At 36.8% G+C, this 17,032-nt stretch overlaps 1 protein-coding gene across 2 annotated transcripts in view; it reads right to left on the bottom strand.

Annotated features, from left to right (window-relative positions):
• CCDC39 (coiled-coil domain containing 39) overlaps positions 1-17,032 on the bottom strand; it is a 55,721-nt gene that overhangs the window by 15,071 nt on the left and 23,618 nt on the right. For both annotated transcript variants that reach the window (XM_012098445.5, XM_060393378.1), the window contains exons 10-14: positions 16,619-16,813; positions 15,619-15,783; positions 12,516-12,653; positions 8,679-8,887; positions 4,299-4,422 (exon numbers count right to left, since the gene is read on the bottom strand). In XM_012098445.5, the coding sequence (XP_011953835.2) occupies positions 4,299-4,422; positions 8,679-8,887; positions 12,516-12,653; positions 15,619-15,783; positions 16,619-16,813 (831 nt within the window). The remainder of the gene's footprint in view (positions 1-4,298; positions 4,423-8,678; positions 8,888-12,515; positions 12,654-15,618; positions 15,784-16,618; positions 16,814-17,032) is intronic.

The raw sequence follows: 17,032 nt of genomic DNA, 5'->3' as shown, positions 1-17,032 counted from the left end.
TCTGCATATCTGAGGTTATTGATATTTCTCCCGGGAATCTTGATTCCAGCTTGTGCTTCTTCCAGCCCAGCATTTCTCATGATGTACTCTTCATATAGGTTAAATGAGCAGGGTGACAATATACAGCCTTGATGTACTCCTTTTCCTATTTGGAACCAGTCTGATGTTCCATGTCCAGTTCTAACTGTTGCTTCCTGACCTGCATACAGATTTCTCAAGAGGCAGGTCAGGTGGTCTGTATTCCCATCTCTTTCAGAATTTTCCACAGTTTATTGTGATCCACACTGTCAAAGGCTTTGGTAATAAAATATAATGCTTGGGTTATCTTTCCTACAAGCATAAGTGAGTTGTATTACACTGGGCAAAATTCATTTGCATTGTTATGAGTGAGAATCATATGCATTACCATCATTTTTCCATAAGATAAAGTCTATCCCTCTAGAGAATGGTAAAATAGATTAGTCAACAGAAAATCAGTCAGAGGTGTGCATTCCTGTAGAATCAGATAATCCTTGGAGGGCCTGATAGAAAATGGCAAGCCTTCTTTGTCACCATGAAGTGGCATCATTGTACACCCACTGATTGCTTTTCCCTATTTTCAGACCATGGATGATTTTTCTCAACATAAGCCAGACTGACTTTAGTTATTAAAGAAAGTTTCAGTTTGATACATCTGGCACACATGAGGTATAGTGAGTAAAACATTTACTAACACATATATATGGAATTTAGAAAGATGGTAATGATGACCCTGTATGAGAGACAGCAAAAGAGACACAGATGTGTAGAGTGGACTTTTGGACTCTGAGGGAGACGGAGAGGGTGGGATGATTTGGGAGAATGGCATTGAAATATGTATACTATCATTTAAGAAACGAATCGCTAGTCTATGTTCGATGCAGGATACAGGATGCTTGGGGCTGGTGTACGGGGATGATCCAGAGAGATGATATGGGGTGGCAGGTGGGAGGGGGGTTCATGTTTGGGAACTCATGTACACCTGTGGCAGATTCATGTCAATGTATGGCAAAACCAATACAGTGTTGTAAAATAAAGTAAAAATAAAAATTTTTTTTAAATGATTTTCAAACTAAAAAAAAAAACATTTAAATGTGCTATAAACAAAACATGTAAATAACTGTGTGGCAAGCTATGAACCCTGGAGAAGATGGAAAGAGGAATGTGGCATCAGGAAATTGAGAACAACTGACAGCCTTGATTAATGTCACATATTAGTTATATTGGTGCAAAGGAATACTCCTCCTCATATGACCTGCCTGTTTTTTCCTAAAAAGTGGATACTTCCCATCAACATCATCATCATAACAGCAATAACAATAATTTCAGCTAACATTCATTGAGAGCTCATTTTGTTCCAGGCACTGCTTTAAGGGCTTTACATATATTTTCTCATTTACTTCTTACAACAAATGTAACAGTATCCTAATTTTGCAAGTGAGGACATTGAGGCCCCAAATGGTTAAGTAACTTATTCAAGGTCACCTACCTAATCAGTGATAGAATTAAGACTCGGACAAAAGCACTGTAACACCAGTGCTTTTTATGTCACTCTCATCAGAGCCCTTGTTGGGAGAGAAACTTCACTGCAATTGCAGCATCTATCTACTTCCCAAAGAATTAACAGAACAGAGCCTCCAATTCACCCCTTGGGAACCTTCAAAACCTGAGAGGAGGAAAATACTGCTAATAGTGGACAGAAGCCTGAGGTACTAAAGACTGATGAGGTAAGAAGCATTTGAGAGCTGGGACTCATTTCTCATACAGGTTGGATGGAATTTCCTGAGGCAAAGTGGCAGACATATAGTATGTGTTCAGGGCAGCCTAAAAGAAGGGCTACAGAAGGAAACTGAAGAATAAGTAGAAGTCAACCACAAGATGGCAATCAACTCTCAAAACATCAGGAAAAAAACAGTAAATTTATCTGATCTGTTTGTCTCCTAATATGAAGGCAAAGGAACAGCCTCCTTTCTCTTTGGATATCTGCCATACCAGGACAGCAATGGTAAACTGGAGTGTAAGATTCAGAGGTGGTGGAGCTCCAAGAGACAAAATCTAGGTTGTGGTCATATGAGTGGATACAGTGAAGTAAAGCTTTGAGCCTAAAGTGAATGGGTTGTCCCAAGCATGTGATACTGAGAGTGATAGTAGGTTTTAGAGTAAAAGAGTTTATGAACTTTGAATAAATGGGGGAACATAACATGACACAGATGTGAAGAACTGACTCACTAGAAAAGACCCTGATACCGAGAAAGATTGAAGGTAACAGAAGAGGACAACAGAGGATGAGATGGTTGGATGGATCACCGACTCAATGGACATGAGTTTGAGTAAATTCCGGGAGTTGATGGGCAGGGAAGCCTGGGAGGCTGCATGCAGTCCATGGGGTTGCAAAGAGACAGACACAACTGAGTGACTGAAGTGAACTGAACTGAACGTGACACAAATGATAGCCCAAAAAAAAAAAAAAAAAAAAACCCTGTGTCAGAATGGTCTAGGCTTTTCTTTGACCTCATGTGTATAAAACTAATAGTCCTTCAGTACCTCTATCTAGCAACTCATGTTCTATGACCCTAATTATGTGCAATAGCTACTGGAGTGCTATGAATTTTGAAATTCCATAGCAAAAAAAAAAAAAAAAGGCATTTTCATTGATAACAAAGAGCTTTGGATTCATTCCAATCCCAAAGAAAGGCAATGCCAAAGAATGCTCAAACTATCGCACAATTGCACTCATCTCACACGCTAGTAAAGTAATGCTCAAAATTCTCCAAGCCAGGCTTTAGCAATACGTGAACTGTGAACTTCCAGATGTTCAAGCTGGTTTAGAAAAGGCAGAGGAACTAGAGATCAAATTGCCAACATCCGCTGGATCATTGAAAAGCAAGAGAGTTCCAGAAAAACATCTATTTCTGCTTTATTGACTATGCCAAAGCCTTTGACTGTATGGGTCACAATAAACTGAGGAAAATTCTGAAAGAGATGGGAATACAGACCACCTGACCTGCCTCTTGAGAAATGTATATGCAGGTCAGGAAGCAACAGTTAGAACTGGACATGGAACAACAGACTCGTTCCAAATAGGAAAAGGAGTACGTCAAGGCTGTATATTGTCACCCTGCTCATTTAACTTCTATGCAGAGTACATCATGAGAAATGCTGGGCTGGAAGAAGCACAAGCTGGAGTCAAGATTGCTGGGAGAAATATCAATAACCTCAGATATGCAGATGACACCACCCTTATGGCAGAAAGTGAAGAGGAACTAAAGAGCCTCTTGATGAAAGTGAAAGAGGAGAGTGAAAAAGCTGGTTTAAAGCTCAACATTCAGAAAATGAAGATCATGGCATCTGGTGCCATCACTTCATGGGAAATAGATGAGGAAACAGTGGAAACAGTGGCTGACTTTATTTTTCTGGGCTCCAAAATCACTGCAGATGGTGATTGCAGCCATGAAATTAAAAGACACTTACTCCTTGGAAGGAAAGTTATGACCAACATAGACACCATATTCAAAAGCAGAGACATTACTTTGTCAACAAAGGTCCGTCTAGTCAAGGCTATAGTTTTCCCAGTGGTCATGTATGGATGTGAGAGTTGGACTGTGCAGAAAGCTGAGCACCGAAGATTTGATGCTTTTGAACTGTGGTGTTGGAGAAGACTCTTGAGAGTCTCTTGGACTGCAAGGAGATCCAACTAGCCCATCTTAAAGGAGATCAGTCCTGGGTGTTCATTGGAAGAACTGATGTTGATGCTGAAACTCCAATACTTTGGCTACCTGAGGCAAAGAGCTGACTCATTTGAAAAGACCCTGATGCTGGGAAAGATTGAAGGTGGGAGGAGAAGGGGACAACAAAGGATGAGATGGTTGGATGGCATCACTGACTCAATGGACATGAGTCTGGGTGAACTCCAGGAGTTAGTGATGGACAGGGAGGCCTGGCGTGCTCCAGTTCATGGGGTCACAATGTCGGACATGACTGAGTGATTGAACTGAACTGAACTGAACTGAATGGATACTTCATTTTACCACAACTGTAAATCCATTAGAAGTGTAAGTGTAAGTCACTCAGTCCTATGCACCTCTTTGAGACCCCACGGACTATAGCCCACCAGGCTCCTCTGTCTGTGGAATTCTCCAGACAAGAATACTGGAGTGGATAGCCATTCCCTTCTCCAGAGGATCTTCCAAACCCAGGGATCAAAGCCTGGTCTCCTGCATTGCAGATGGATAATTTACCATCAGAGCCACCAGGGAAGCCCATAAATCCATTAAGCTTACCTTTATTACATAGTAGGCCTGTGTTTTCTCCTCTTCTCCTTCAGGAGGCAGCATAACAACAGTAAGAATTTCATATCTATTCTTCAGCTTATCAATTTTACTTAGCCGCTCATGAAACTCAGCACTAACATGAAAAGAAAAGTTAAACACTGAAAAACAAACAATATACTTTTTTAAAAGACTATACTGTTCTTAGAGAAGACATCTGTATTTGTGTTACTACTGAAACAGTTTAAATAGGTTCTCACTTTGCAGTTTTACATTTCAGTTTGAAAATAGGAAATCAGTCCTGAATATTCTTTGGAAGGACTGATGCTAAAGCTGAAACTCCAATACTTTGAGCACCTGACGTGAAGAACCAACTCATTGGAGAAGACCCTGATGCTGGGAAAGATTGAAGGTGAGAGGAGAAGGGGATGACAGAGGATGAGATGGCTGGATGGCATTACTGATTCCTTGCATATGAGTTTGAGTAGGCTCCGGGAGTTGGTGATGGACAGGGAAGCCTGTCGTGCTGCAGTCCATGGGGTCGCAAAGAATCGGACACAACTGAGCAACTGAACTGAACTGAACTGAACTGAACTGTGAAAGGTCTCAGATTCCACCCTATTTAAAAGCTAGCAAGTTAGTCTGCCACTTTCATGGATGCTGGCAGAAAACACAATATATCTGGGTAACAGAAAAAGGACTTTACCACTCATTGGCATACCAAGTAGCATGAGCTGCCTATTTGCATTGGTTCCCCTTGCTCTTAAAGTCACATGCAAGTAAGGAGGGGCTCAAATGGATGCTGCACATACAGTAGGTTTATGTCACAACTGAAGAACTCAAGCTTAGCTAATTCAAATATTTCATAATGGGAAATAAGCAAACATACCTAACCTTTGCTCCAGAGGGAGATACTGTCTCTAGTTCCCAAGGCTACTCACTATCCAAATATCCTTTAAAAAAATATGCAAATCAAAACCACAATAAGATATCACCTCACACCCGTAAGAATGGCTACTATCAAAAAGAAAAAATAATAAATATTGGTGTGTAGAGAAACTGAACCTTTAAGAACTGTTGGTGGGACAGTAAAATGGTGCAACCACTATGAAAAATATGGCAGTTCCTCAAAAAGTTAAAAATAAAATAGCTGTATGATCCAGTCATCCTACTCCTGGGTATATATCCTAAAGAACTGAAAATGGTTTTCAAAGACATGTCTGCACATAGATGTTCATATATTATTCACAATAGTTCACAATAGGCAAGAAGTGGAAGCAAACCAAATGTCCATAGGCAGATGAATGGATAAAATGTGATACATACATACAATGAAGTATTATTCAGCCTTAGAGAGAAAATGTATCACATGCTACATGGGTGAGTCTTGCGGACATTATGCTAAATACAATAAGCCAGTCAAAAAAGACAAATATCAATACTACATGATCTACTTATGTGAGGCATCTAGTGTAGTCAAATTCATACAGGCAGAAAAAATAGTGGCTATCAAGGGCTAGGGGAAGGGGAAAATGCAAAGCTAATATTTAATGGGTATAGAGTTTCAGTTTTACAAGATGAAAAAGTTCTAGAGATTTGTTGCTCAAAAATGTCAAAATAATAATACTACTAACTGTACATTTTTAAATGGTTAAGATAAATTTTAGGTGTTTTTCACCAAAAATTTTTTAAAATATGGTCCAGAACAGGATAGCTATTGCCTCTCCTTGCAAGCTATGCAGAAATATGAGAAACCTTTGGAGAATTATCTCTTGAGATTTACAGCCTTAAAATTGCTGGTTACTTTCTTCCTTTTATTCCAGTAAATTTATATTTTTAAATCATTTTAACTTATTTTGTAATAATACTAATAATGCTAATATATGTACAGCAACATGGAGACTCATTTGCCTGCTACAGCTTGATGAAAATCAGCCTTCTAACCATAGTGAAAAGAAATCTTCAACATACTAGGTTCCTACTCCTAAAGAAAGTTGATGGTAAAATATAGTAAGTATCAGAAGTTATAGCTTTGCTTATTTTTAAGTATTAATATTGTTTCATCAGAAAATATTTACTCATCCTTTATGTGATTGTAAAAGACAAGCCTTGTTGGCCTTTCAGCTTAAGATGGTGGACCAAGCACAAACATGTCTCCTCCTTCCCAAAACAGAAAGTATTAAAAGGAAAAAAAAAAACCTACCACAGCTCTGGAAACAAGAAAGATAATTTTCTTTATGAATGAAAAAATGGAAAACAAATGTGATATGATTGAGAGGAGGAAAAAAAGGAGATACAGAAGATTATGCAGAAATTAGAGCCACTTTTCATGAAAGAAGTCTGTAGAAAATTTTTTCTAGAGAAAAATAAGAAATTTACTAAAACAGATGCAAGAAAAAATACAAGATCCACACTGTCCCATAACCAATAAATAAACTGAACCAACAGTTCAACTGAACTAAATCTTCCTCAAAAAACTCCAGATGTCCAAAGGCTTTACCGGTGAGGTATTCGAAAATTCAAGGTGTTAATTCTGCTCTTTCACAAACTTACCTAGAGTATAGAAAAAAAAAAGAAACACAAAAATCATTTTATAAAAGTAGATGTAACCTTAATAACCTGATAATTTGACAAGGACAGGAAAGAAAGGAACTATAAGCATAGAATGTAAAAATTATATAAAAATATTAGCAAACAAAATCTAGATACATACAAAATATAATATGTGACAGTTACATTTACTACAAGAAGGTAAGTCAGTTTAACTTTGAAAAAGCGATCAATATACAGTTTTCAATTATACTAACAGATTGAAGAAGCTATATCATATCAATGACTGAAAAAAAATCACATAATAAAAGTCAACATTCATTTCTGATTAAACAAATTAAAACAACCTCTTAGCAAAGAATGAAAATAAATGGGATCTCTCTTAATATTGTAAAAAAAAAAATCAAAAAACACTATAGTAAACTTGATACTTAATGATAAAACAATGAACACTTTCCCTTTGAGATCAAGCACCTGCAAGACAAGGGTACCTGCAATCACCATTACTATTTGGCATTGAACTGGAGGTTAAATAGCAAGGACAATAAAGAAAGAACAAGAAAAGTTATAGAGGTTGAAAAGGAAGACAGAAAACTGTGGTTTGCATATGATGTCAATTAAATACCTGGAAGGTAGAATCTACAGATCAACTGTTAGGATTAATAAAAGTTTAAGCAAGGTTCCTGAATACTTAATGAAACCAACTGCATTTCTACATACCAGCAACAAATCAAATATGAAATGCTTTAAAAAGAGATAATATTGACAGTAACACTTAAAAAGTAGCATGTAATCCAGGAAGGTGAAGTCTCTCAGTCGTGTCCAACTTTTGTGACCCCGTGGACTATAGCCTACCAGGCTTCTCCATCCATGGGATTCTCCAGGCAAGAATACTGGAGTGGGTTACCATTTCCTTCTCCAGGGGATCTTCCTGACCCAGGGATCGAACCCAGGTCTCCCAATTGGAGGCAGATGCTTTAACCTCTGAGCCACCAAAACAAATCTTATACAAGATAGGTGAAATCTCTAGGGGAAAATTGCTTCAATAAATGCAGCTATTGGGTATCCATAAGGGAAAACATGTTATTGGACCCTTGGGCATGCGTGCATACTCAGTTGCTTCAGTCATGATCGACTGTGCGACCCCACAGCCATAGCCCAATAGGCTTCTCTGTCCATGGGATTTTCCTGGAAAGAATACTGGAGTGGGTTGCCATGCTCTTTTCCAGGGGATCCTCCCAACCCAGGGGGGATCTTGGGTCCCCTTGCAGGATCCTGAACCCGCATCTCCTGCATCTCCTGCATTGCAGGCAGATCCATTAAGGGAAAGCATGTTATTGAACCCTTATCACGAACTATATATAAAAATCAATTCCAAGGGAACTGGTGATCTTAACGTAAAATGATAAATCTTCAGAACAAGGAGTTAGCCTAAGGAAAGAGAGAGAGAGAGAGAGAGAAGCATAGATTTGCTACTAAAATATGGCCTATGTATTATATTAATCTTCCCTGGTAGTTCAAACAGTAAAGACTCTGCCTGCAATGCTGGAAACCCAGGTTCAATCCCTTGGTCAAGAAGATCCCTTGGAGAAGGAAATGGCTACCCACTCCAGTATTCTTGCCTAGAGAATTCCATGGACAGAGGAGCCTGGCAGGCTACAGTTTATGGGGTCACAAAGAGTTGGACATGACTGAGCAGACACACACACATTATATTAATAGCCTTTTCAAACAAATAAGAAAAAGATGGACAGGGAAGGTGGTGGAGGGAACAGTCAGTTCTTCTAACATTACTCATGTTTTCAAAATTCATTAGCAATATTTAAAAATTCTAATTATTACCTTATATTTTGCCGTTCTTGATCAACGTTTCTTATTTGTGATGCAAGCATTGTTTTGTGAACCTTAATTTCTTCGGTCCGTTCTTCCATAGCTGTGTGTAACTGTTGTTTTCTTTTTTCCAGAGAAAGAACTTCTTCTGCCTTACTGTGAAGCAGTTCTCGAGTACGTTTAACCTCAAGTTTTAAAAGATTGTCTTCTATCATCAAATCCTATCAACATAACAAAATCATCAAATATTGAAACAATTATTTGTATAACCAATCCAAAATATGTTTCTTTTTTATTGCTACAAAAGTCAAACTTAAAAATACAATTTTTTCTAATTTGACTATTTTCCAAGATATTAATTAGCGTTAAGTTTAGATTGCTCTGAGTCATATCTCTGCTTTTTCCTTTTAAGAGAAGGGTTTATGACTATTCCAACTTTTATTATAATGTAATTGTAAATTCAAGTTTTACTATTAATAAAAAAACAAAAATAAAATCGAAAGTTATAATATCCAGAAAATATATGATGCCCTATGGATAAGCATTTTTATATTTTAAACTAATTCTTACAAGATAATGTATAAATACACTTTTATTTTAAAATAGTTCAATCATAAGTAGAATCCTGAAGGAAAATCATGAGTAGAACAGAGTACAGAAGCAGAAGAGATTAAGAAGAGGTGGCAGGAATATAAAGAACTGTACAAAAAAAAGATCTTAATGACCTGAATAACCACAAGGTTGTGGTCACTCACCTAGACTTGGACATCCTGAAATGTGAAGTGGGCCTTAGGAAGCATTACTACAAACAAAGCTAGTGAAGGTGACTGAATTCCAGCTGAGCTATTTCAAATCCTAAAAGATTAAGACTTTTAAAGTGCTGCACTCAATATGCCAGCAAATTTGGAAAACTTAGAAGTGACTACAGGACTGGAAAAGTCAGTTTTCATTGGAATCCCAAGGAAGGGCAATGCCAAAGAATGTTTAAACTACCATACAGTTGTAATCATTTCACATGCTATCAAAGTTATGCTCAAAATCCCTCAAGCTAGGCATTAATAGTATGTGAACCAAGAACATCTCGATGTGCAAGCTGGGTTTCAAAGAGGCAGAGGAACCAGAGATCAAATTGCCAATATGTCTTGAATCATGGAGAAAGCAAAGGAGTTCCAAAAAAAAAAAATCTGCTACATTAACTATGCTAAAGTTTACTGCGTGGTTCAAAACAAACTGGAAAATTCATAAAGAGATGGGAGTACCAGACCACCTTACACGCCTCTGAGAAACCTGGTATATAGGTTAAGAAGCAACAGTTAGAACCAGACATGGAACCGACTGGTTCAAAATTGGAAAAGGAGTATGACAAGGCTGTATATTGTCACCCTGCTTATTTAACTTATATGCAGAGTACATCATGTGAAATGCTGGGCTGGATGAATCACAAGCTGGAATCAAGACTGCTGGGAGAAATATCAACAACTTGAGATATACAGTTGATACCACTCTAATGGCAGAAAGTGAAGAGGAACTGAAGAGCCTCTTGATGATGTGAAAGAGCAGAGTGAAAAAGCTAGTTTGAAACTCAACATTCAAAAAAGTAAGATCATGGCATTCAGTCCCATCACTTCATGCCAAATAGAGGTGGAAAAAATGGAAGCAGTGACGGATCAGATTTTCTTAGGCTCCAAAATCACTGAAGACAGTGACTGCAGCCATGAAATTAAAAGGGAAGCTATGACAAAACTTGCCTGGTGACTCAGTGGCAAAGAATCCGCCTGCCAATACAAAAGATGTAAATTCAATCTCTGGGTTGAGAAGATCCCCTGGAGAAGAAAATGGCAATCTGCTCCAGTTCATGCCTGGGAAATCCCATGGACAGAGGAACCTAGTGGGCTATAGTCCATGGAGTCACAAAGAGTCAGACATGACTTAGTAACTAAACAACAACAATGACAAACCTAGACAGTGTATGATAAAAGCAGAAACACCGCTTTGCCAACAAAGGTCCTTATAGTTACAACTGTGGTTTTTCCAGTAGTCATTACGGATATGAGAGTTGGACCATTAAAGAAGGTTGAGAGATGAAGAATTGATGCTTTTGAACTGTGGTATTGGAGAAGACTTTTGAGAGTCCCTTGGACTGCAAGGAGATCAAACCAGTCAATTCTAAAGGAAATCAACCCTGAATATTCATTGGTAGGACTCAGGCTGAAGCTGAAGCTCTAACACTTTTGCCACCTGATGCAAAGAGCCAATTTATTGGAAAAGACTTTGATGCTGGGAAAGATTGAAGGCAGGAGAAGAAGAGGATAACAGAGGATGAGACAGTCAGATAGCATCACCAAACAATGGACATGCATTTGAGCACGCTCCAGAAGTTGGTGATGTACGAGGAAGCCTGGCTTGCCATAGTCCATGGGGTTGCAAAGAGTCAGACATGGCTTAGTGACTGAACAATATCAGAGTTCTGACGTAAGATCACACTTAATAGATCAATTTTCAGAAGACAAAGCCCAGGAAAAAAAAAATCCAGAATATAAGATTTTACTATTTCAAGACAAAGCTTGTTATTTAGAGCAAAGATTAAACCTCCATATCTCATATGTACCAGAAATAAATTCCAGTTGAATGAAACAACTTAATGTAATAGATGAAACCAAATGCAGCCACTAAAAATAGTAGATATTTTTAGTGTGACTAAAAAGTTTCTAAACATATAAATTACACAAGGAAAAACACTTAAACATATGATGTTTAAAAATGTTTTATGGAAAAAACTGAATAGAAGTTTAAAGACAATGAGACAAATACTTATGAGTTAATATACAAAGATCTTTTGCCAAGTATTTTAAAAATATAAACCACCTAATAGGAATATATGCAAGAAAATGAACTAGAAATCTAAAAGAAAAATTATAGAAAATAACATAGCATAAAAAATGCTTAAACATTTTCAATGAAACATAAATATTTTAAATTTTATGCTTAAAATGTTTTAAAATGTCACTAACTTTAAAATGCAGGCTTCCCTGGTGGCTCAGATGGTAAAGTGTCTACCTGCAATGTGGGAGACCCGGGTATGATCCCTGGGTCGGGAAGATCCCCTGGAGAAGGAAATGGCAACCCACTCCAGTACTGTTGCCTGGAAAATTTCATGGATGGAGGACCCTGATAGGCTACAGTCCGTGGGGTTGCAGAGAGCCGGACAGGACTGAAAACTTCACTTCACTCACAACTTTAAAATGCAGACTAAAAACAATGAAATACCGTGTTTGCCCATCAAACTAACAGTAATTTTATACACTATATTATCCAGGCTTGGTGGTGGTAAATAAAATAGAATGCTTATACATTGCTGGTGGGAGTATTAATTGAACCTTCTAGAAGGCAAATGGTTTGAAAATAGTTTCAAGATACTAGAAATATACATTCTAATTATACAGCTAGAAATTTATCCTAAGAAACTATATGAACAACTGTACAATGAAATATGTGCACAGTACATGAGAGTACTATCTATAACAGCCAAACACTGGGAAAAATACATATCCAAAAATAGACGGTCAAATAAATTATAGTAACTTCATGCAATGGGGTGTAGGATGTCTTTAAAGATACTTAATGTTTGGAAAACATGTATCATATATTTTTAAATTTTTGAATACAATATATAAATCCATTTTCTTTAAAAAACTGAAAGACAATAATTCACTATAACACTGCTTATTATCTGTACAGTGATTATAGTGACTTTTTTCCTTTATAATTTGGTATATTAAAAATTTTTTCTACAATTAGCATGAAAATATGTGGATTTTAATATTATATATAAATATGACTTTATTGCACCTGTTTTAAAGCTTTGGCTTTAGTAAGTTCTTTCTCTGATCTGTCATTGAAAAGGATTAGTTCGTTTATTTTGGTCATGAGGGACTGTTTTTCATCACGATATTTACTATTTGACTTCTTGGTAAAGTAAAGATCATTCTGTAAAGAGGAAAAAAGGTACATAAATACATATTTTAAATAACAACATTATATGCATGACACATTGAATCATATGCTCCATTAAATATTTATAATAATCAGATTTTTAAATCTCACCCCTTCATACTCTGACATCTCTAATAAGATATACATGAATATTCTCATAGAAACACTTTCATTTTTATTATATGTTGATGTTTGGGTTCAGTTTGATTTTAGTAATTCTAGGAAATATCATGTATGATTACCATTCAAACTGAATTATTAAGTGATTGCCCTTTATGGGAAGACATGGGAGGGCAGAGTTAAAGCTTTGTTTGAATACAAGGTTCACCTTCTGGATTTCATCATTTGATTCAACCCAAGCCCCAGAAGGTAAAAATGTTAACAGTGTGAGAAAGCAAAGGGTTTTGGTTAACTACAAGCTCTGGAATTAGACGGTCTTAATTACTTATCCGGAGAAGGAAATGGCAACCCACTCCAGTACTCTTGCCTGGAAAATCCCATGAACGGAGGAGTCTGGTAGGCTGCAGTCCATGGGGTCACTAAAAGTCGGACACGACTGAGCCACTTCACTTTCACTTTTCACTTTCATGCATTGGAGAAGGAAATGGCAACCCACTCCAGTGTTCTTGCCTAAAGAATCCTAGGGATGGGGGAGCCTGGTGGACTGCCGTCTATGGGGTCCCACAGAGTCGGACATGACTGAAGCGATTTAGCAGCAGCAGCAATTACTTATCAGCCATCAAACACCAGTGGGCAACCTATTCTTCCTTAGTTTCCTCATCTCTAAAATGGAGATGATAACAACACCTACCTACCTGGGCTGCTGTGGAGGGTTAAAGAAGTTACTGTAATATGTGCAATAATGTTTGACACAGGACAATGTTGTTATGATTATTATTATGTATATAATCACATATTGCTGAAGAGAAAAATGCTAGATAAGATCTAATTCCATCAACTGAATGAATGGGTCATACATACTCATCAGTCTTCCAGCTTTATACAAGTTTGCATCCTCCTTCCCACCCAGAACTAGAATGAGGTTTGCTCTCTTTGTCCTTATTAGGCCCTCTTAGGGGACCTAAAGCAAAAAGTTTCTAGTGCCAAGATCTCTCTCCCTTTCCCCTCGCTTCCTCTCTCCCTTGCTTCCTCCCTCCCCTACCTTTCTCACTGCCTGTATTTCTCTGAACAATCAGAACCTAGGATTGAAACAAGACAGTAGGAATTTTTTCTTTCACATAAAGATATGACTTCAAAAAATTAACTTTTAGAATTAAAATTTTAATTTAAGGTAAATTTCAACTATAGGAAATTTGTTATTCAAAATAAGAGATGGAGTGGCATGGGAAAGAGAATGTAGAATGACTACAATCTAACGCTACTATCAAGAAGATAAAACCTTCATTAGAAAGTTAACTAGCTTTAATATCTTTAAAAATTCACTTGTATGACTATTAATTTATTTACCTCTGTCAAAACCAGAGTTGCGATAGGCATAAGTACTAGCCTACTGCATCATGGACAGAGCCCCACAGTAGTTAAAATGGGGAACACTAGAACCACTCTCACACAGCAAAACAGACACAATTGAGTTAGCATCAAAAAACACATCCAGATATGAATGTCATCCTCCTATCATTCTATAGCACTAATATTCTCATATTCTATACGATTAAAACAATACTATTTATTGAGAACATACTAAAGGCACTGTGTTAAGATACACATTGCTTCTAATTCTCCCAAATGTCCTAAAATAATATCAAATATTGTTTTCCTTTTAAAAATGAGTAAACTAAGACTCAGAAAAGTTAAAAAAGCAGTACTGTGCTGTGCTAAGTCACTTCAGTTGTGTCCAACTCTGTGTGACCCTAAGGACTGCAGCCTTCCAGGCTCCTCTGTCCGTGGGATTCTCCAGGCAAGAATACTGGAGTGGGTTGCCATGCCTTCCTCCAGGGGATCTTCCCAACCCAGGTAGTTAGGTATAACCTTGACATTCAAAACCAGTTCTGATTCCAAACATGTGCTCCTATTACTAATCCAAGGAAATAGTCTTTTAAAAATTTAATCAGGCTATAAACCACTCAAAACCAATATTTTGTCATATTGAATTTTTTTTCTTTCCTAATTTAAAAAAGTAATAGCTCCCTTTCACCTTTGTAGCTCTTAAGGAATTCAGGGCAATTTTTCATTTAACCACTAGAGGACATTCATCACTAGCCTTTCCAGCTGTTCAACATTTAAAATTGGAGTTCTCCTCCCATTCAGATCCATGCTTTTAACTGGCCTTCACTGTTGCCAGTTAAACATTAGCATAGGTTCTATATTACATAGGTTCCCCTAACACAGGTTTTATATTACCATAAACATATTAAAGTACCTAAGGATGAAGAAAATTTTTAACCTTATTAACAAAAGAGTCATATGAAATATGTAACTAAGTAAATATTTATAAAATATTTTTGTAATAACAAAAGAAGACCCATAAAAAAGCAGCTTCTTTTAGATGCCACTTCAGTGATAAAAAGCAATCAAGTTATTATGGGAGACACATAACAGAAACTAGAACTTATCAATTTTTAAAATCATGTACCATTTAAGACTATTTTTAAGTCACATGGACCAAGGATCAAATCCTCTCTGTGAAGTCATGAACAAGTTACTTATCTGTAAAACAGGTAATAATATCTTCCTCACAAGACATTTATAAGGATTAAATGAAGTAAAACACTAAAGACATAAACATAGCATACAGAAAATGCATAATCAATGGTAACGTTATTTTCATATTTCCATATGAGAATGTAAGCACAGAAATACGGGCATTAGTTCATACATTTATTACATATGTGGGTAGCTTGGCAATCATCCTATCCAAAGTCAGTCTTAGGAACATGTTAACGTAAAATGACTAATAATTAGGATATGTGAAGCATTAAAAGTATTTTAGCTAAGTTACATGAAGCTTCTTGATCTGTGTTTCCAAAAGGCAAAGTGCAGACTTTTTCTCTTCCAATGTCTTCTGAAGTTCAACTGTTTTTGCTTCAAGGGCTTGTTTTTCTTCTGAATTAATTTCTCCCTTTAAGCGCGACATTCGGCGTTCTACTTGTTGAATGTAAAAATCCTGTTACAGGTTTTAAAGAAAGTAGGGAGAAACAGTTAAAACCATTTTTGTAGATGCAAACACACTGTAAATATTTTCACGAGTTTGGTCTGATTTCATCATTTAATAAAGTCACTTTAATTTTTTAGTGATGAAGTCCTTCTTACTCCAAGGGGAGAAACAGTAAACTATTCTTCAACAAACAGAGTATATGATAAAAACACACAACTAATCTGAAAATATAATAGAGCAGTTAGGTGGGTATTTATCATACTATCATCATAGAATATCAGTAAATCTACTAGGTTTACATGGACATGGATTTTGGAGGGTATTTTTCTACAGAGTACAAAGAAGAGACACAGATTGTTAGCCATGAAAGGCTCAAATATGATGAACTTTTAAACAATATTTTGAAAATTATACTTCAGCATCTGTAATTCTGAGAAATTAGGAATATATAAGATGCAGAAATTAAGATGTAGAGAGGGAGGACATTAAACAATTAACATGGCCAGAATATGTAAAGAGAACCAAAATGGAAAACTTTAAAAATACTTTTAACCTATTGGTCCAGGGACAGGGATGGAGAGGTTCATGTATGCATAACATACAGTTCTGCAGGGGTTTTAGGAGTTCTTTTTGTTGTTGCTTTTTGGCTGCACCATGCAGCATATAGGATCTTAGTTCCCTGGCCAGAGATGGAACCCACACCCCCTGCAGTCTGTAGCATCTGTCTATGCCCGCCCCCCACCCTCAAGAGTTCATAGAAATCTTTTTCTTAGGACACTGCGGTATCCTGACCATCACAATTATGACAAATCAATATGAAGACATTTATAAGAGTAACATCTACCTGAGTGTACATAATTTCTTGCTGCTGCAAGGTTTCAAAGTCCAGTTTATGTAACTGATGGTTGAGGTGCTTTAGAGAAGAACGGGTTCCTTCAATTTCAGATACGAGAGCTTTTTCTTTCATTGTTTCAGTCTGTAATTCCTGAACTTTCTTAAATAACACATCTTTCACTATGTTCAACTGAACTTCTACTTCCTGATAATAAGAATAACAATGATTAATGTAATATAATACCTTTAAATGTTTTACTGAATGAATATTATAATTTAGGGGTTCATCAATGAACCTTCATTTTAGCCCTAGAGAGTATAAAGCCCTTCTTACAATTTCAACACATTCCCAACATTGCTTGTAGTCTACTCTCATCCACTATTCCTATATCATATACCTTGATACATCATCTATCCTGTGTCA

This window comes from Ovis aries, chromosome 1 (assembly GCF_016772045.2).
Source record: "Ovis aries strain OAR_USU_Benz2616 breed Rambouillet chromosome 1, ARS-UI_Ramb_v3.0, whole genome shotgun sequence".
Classification (NCBI taxonomy): domain Eukaryota; kingdom Metazoa; phylum Chordata; class Mammalia; order Artiodactyla; family Bovidae; genus Ovis; species Ovis aries.
Note: the sequence above shows the minus strand (reverse complement) of the source record. Positions and strands in the feature narration are given on the sequence as shown.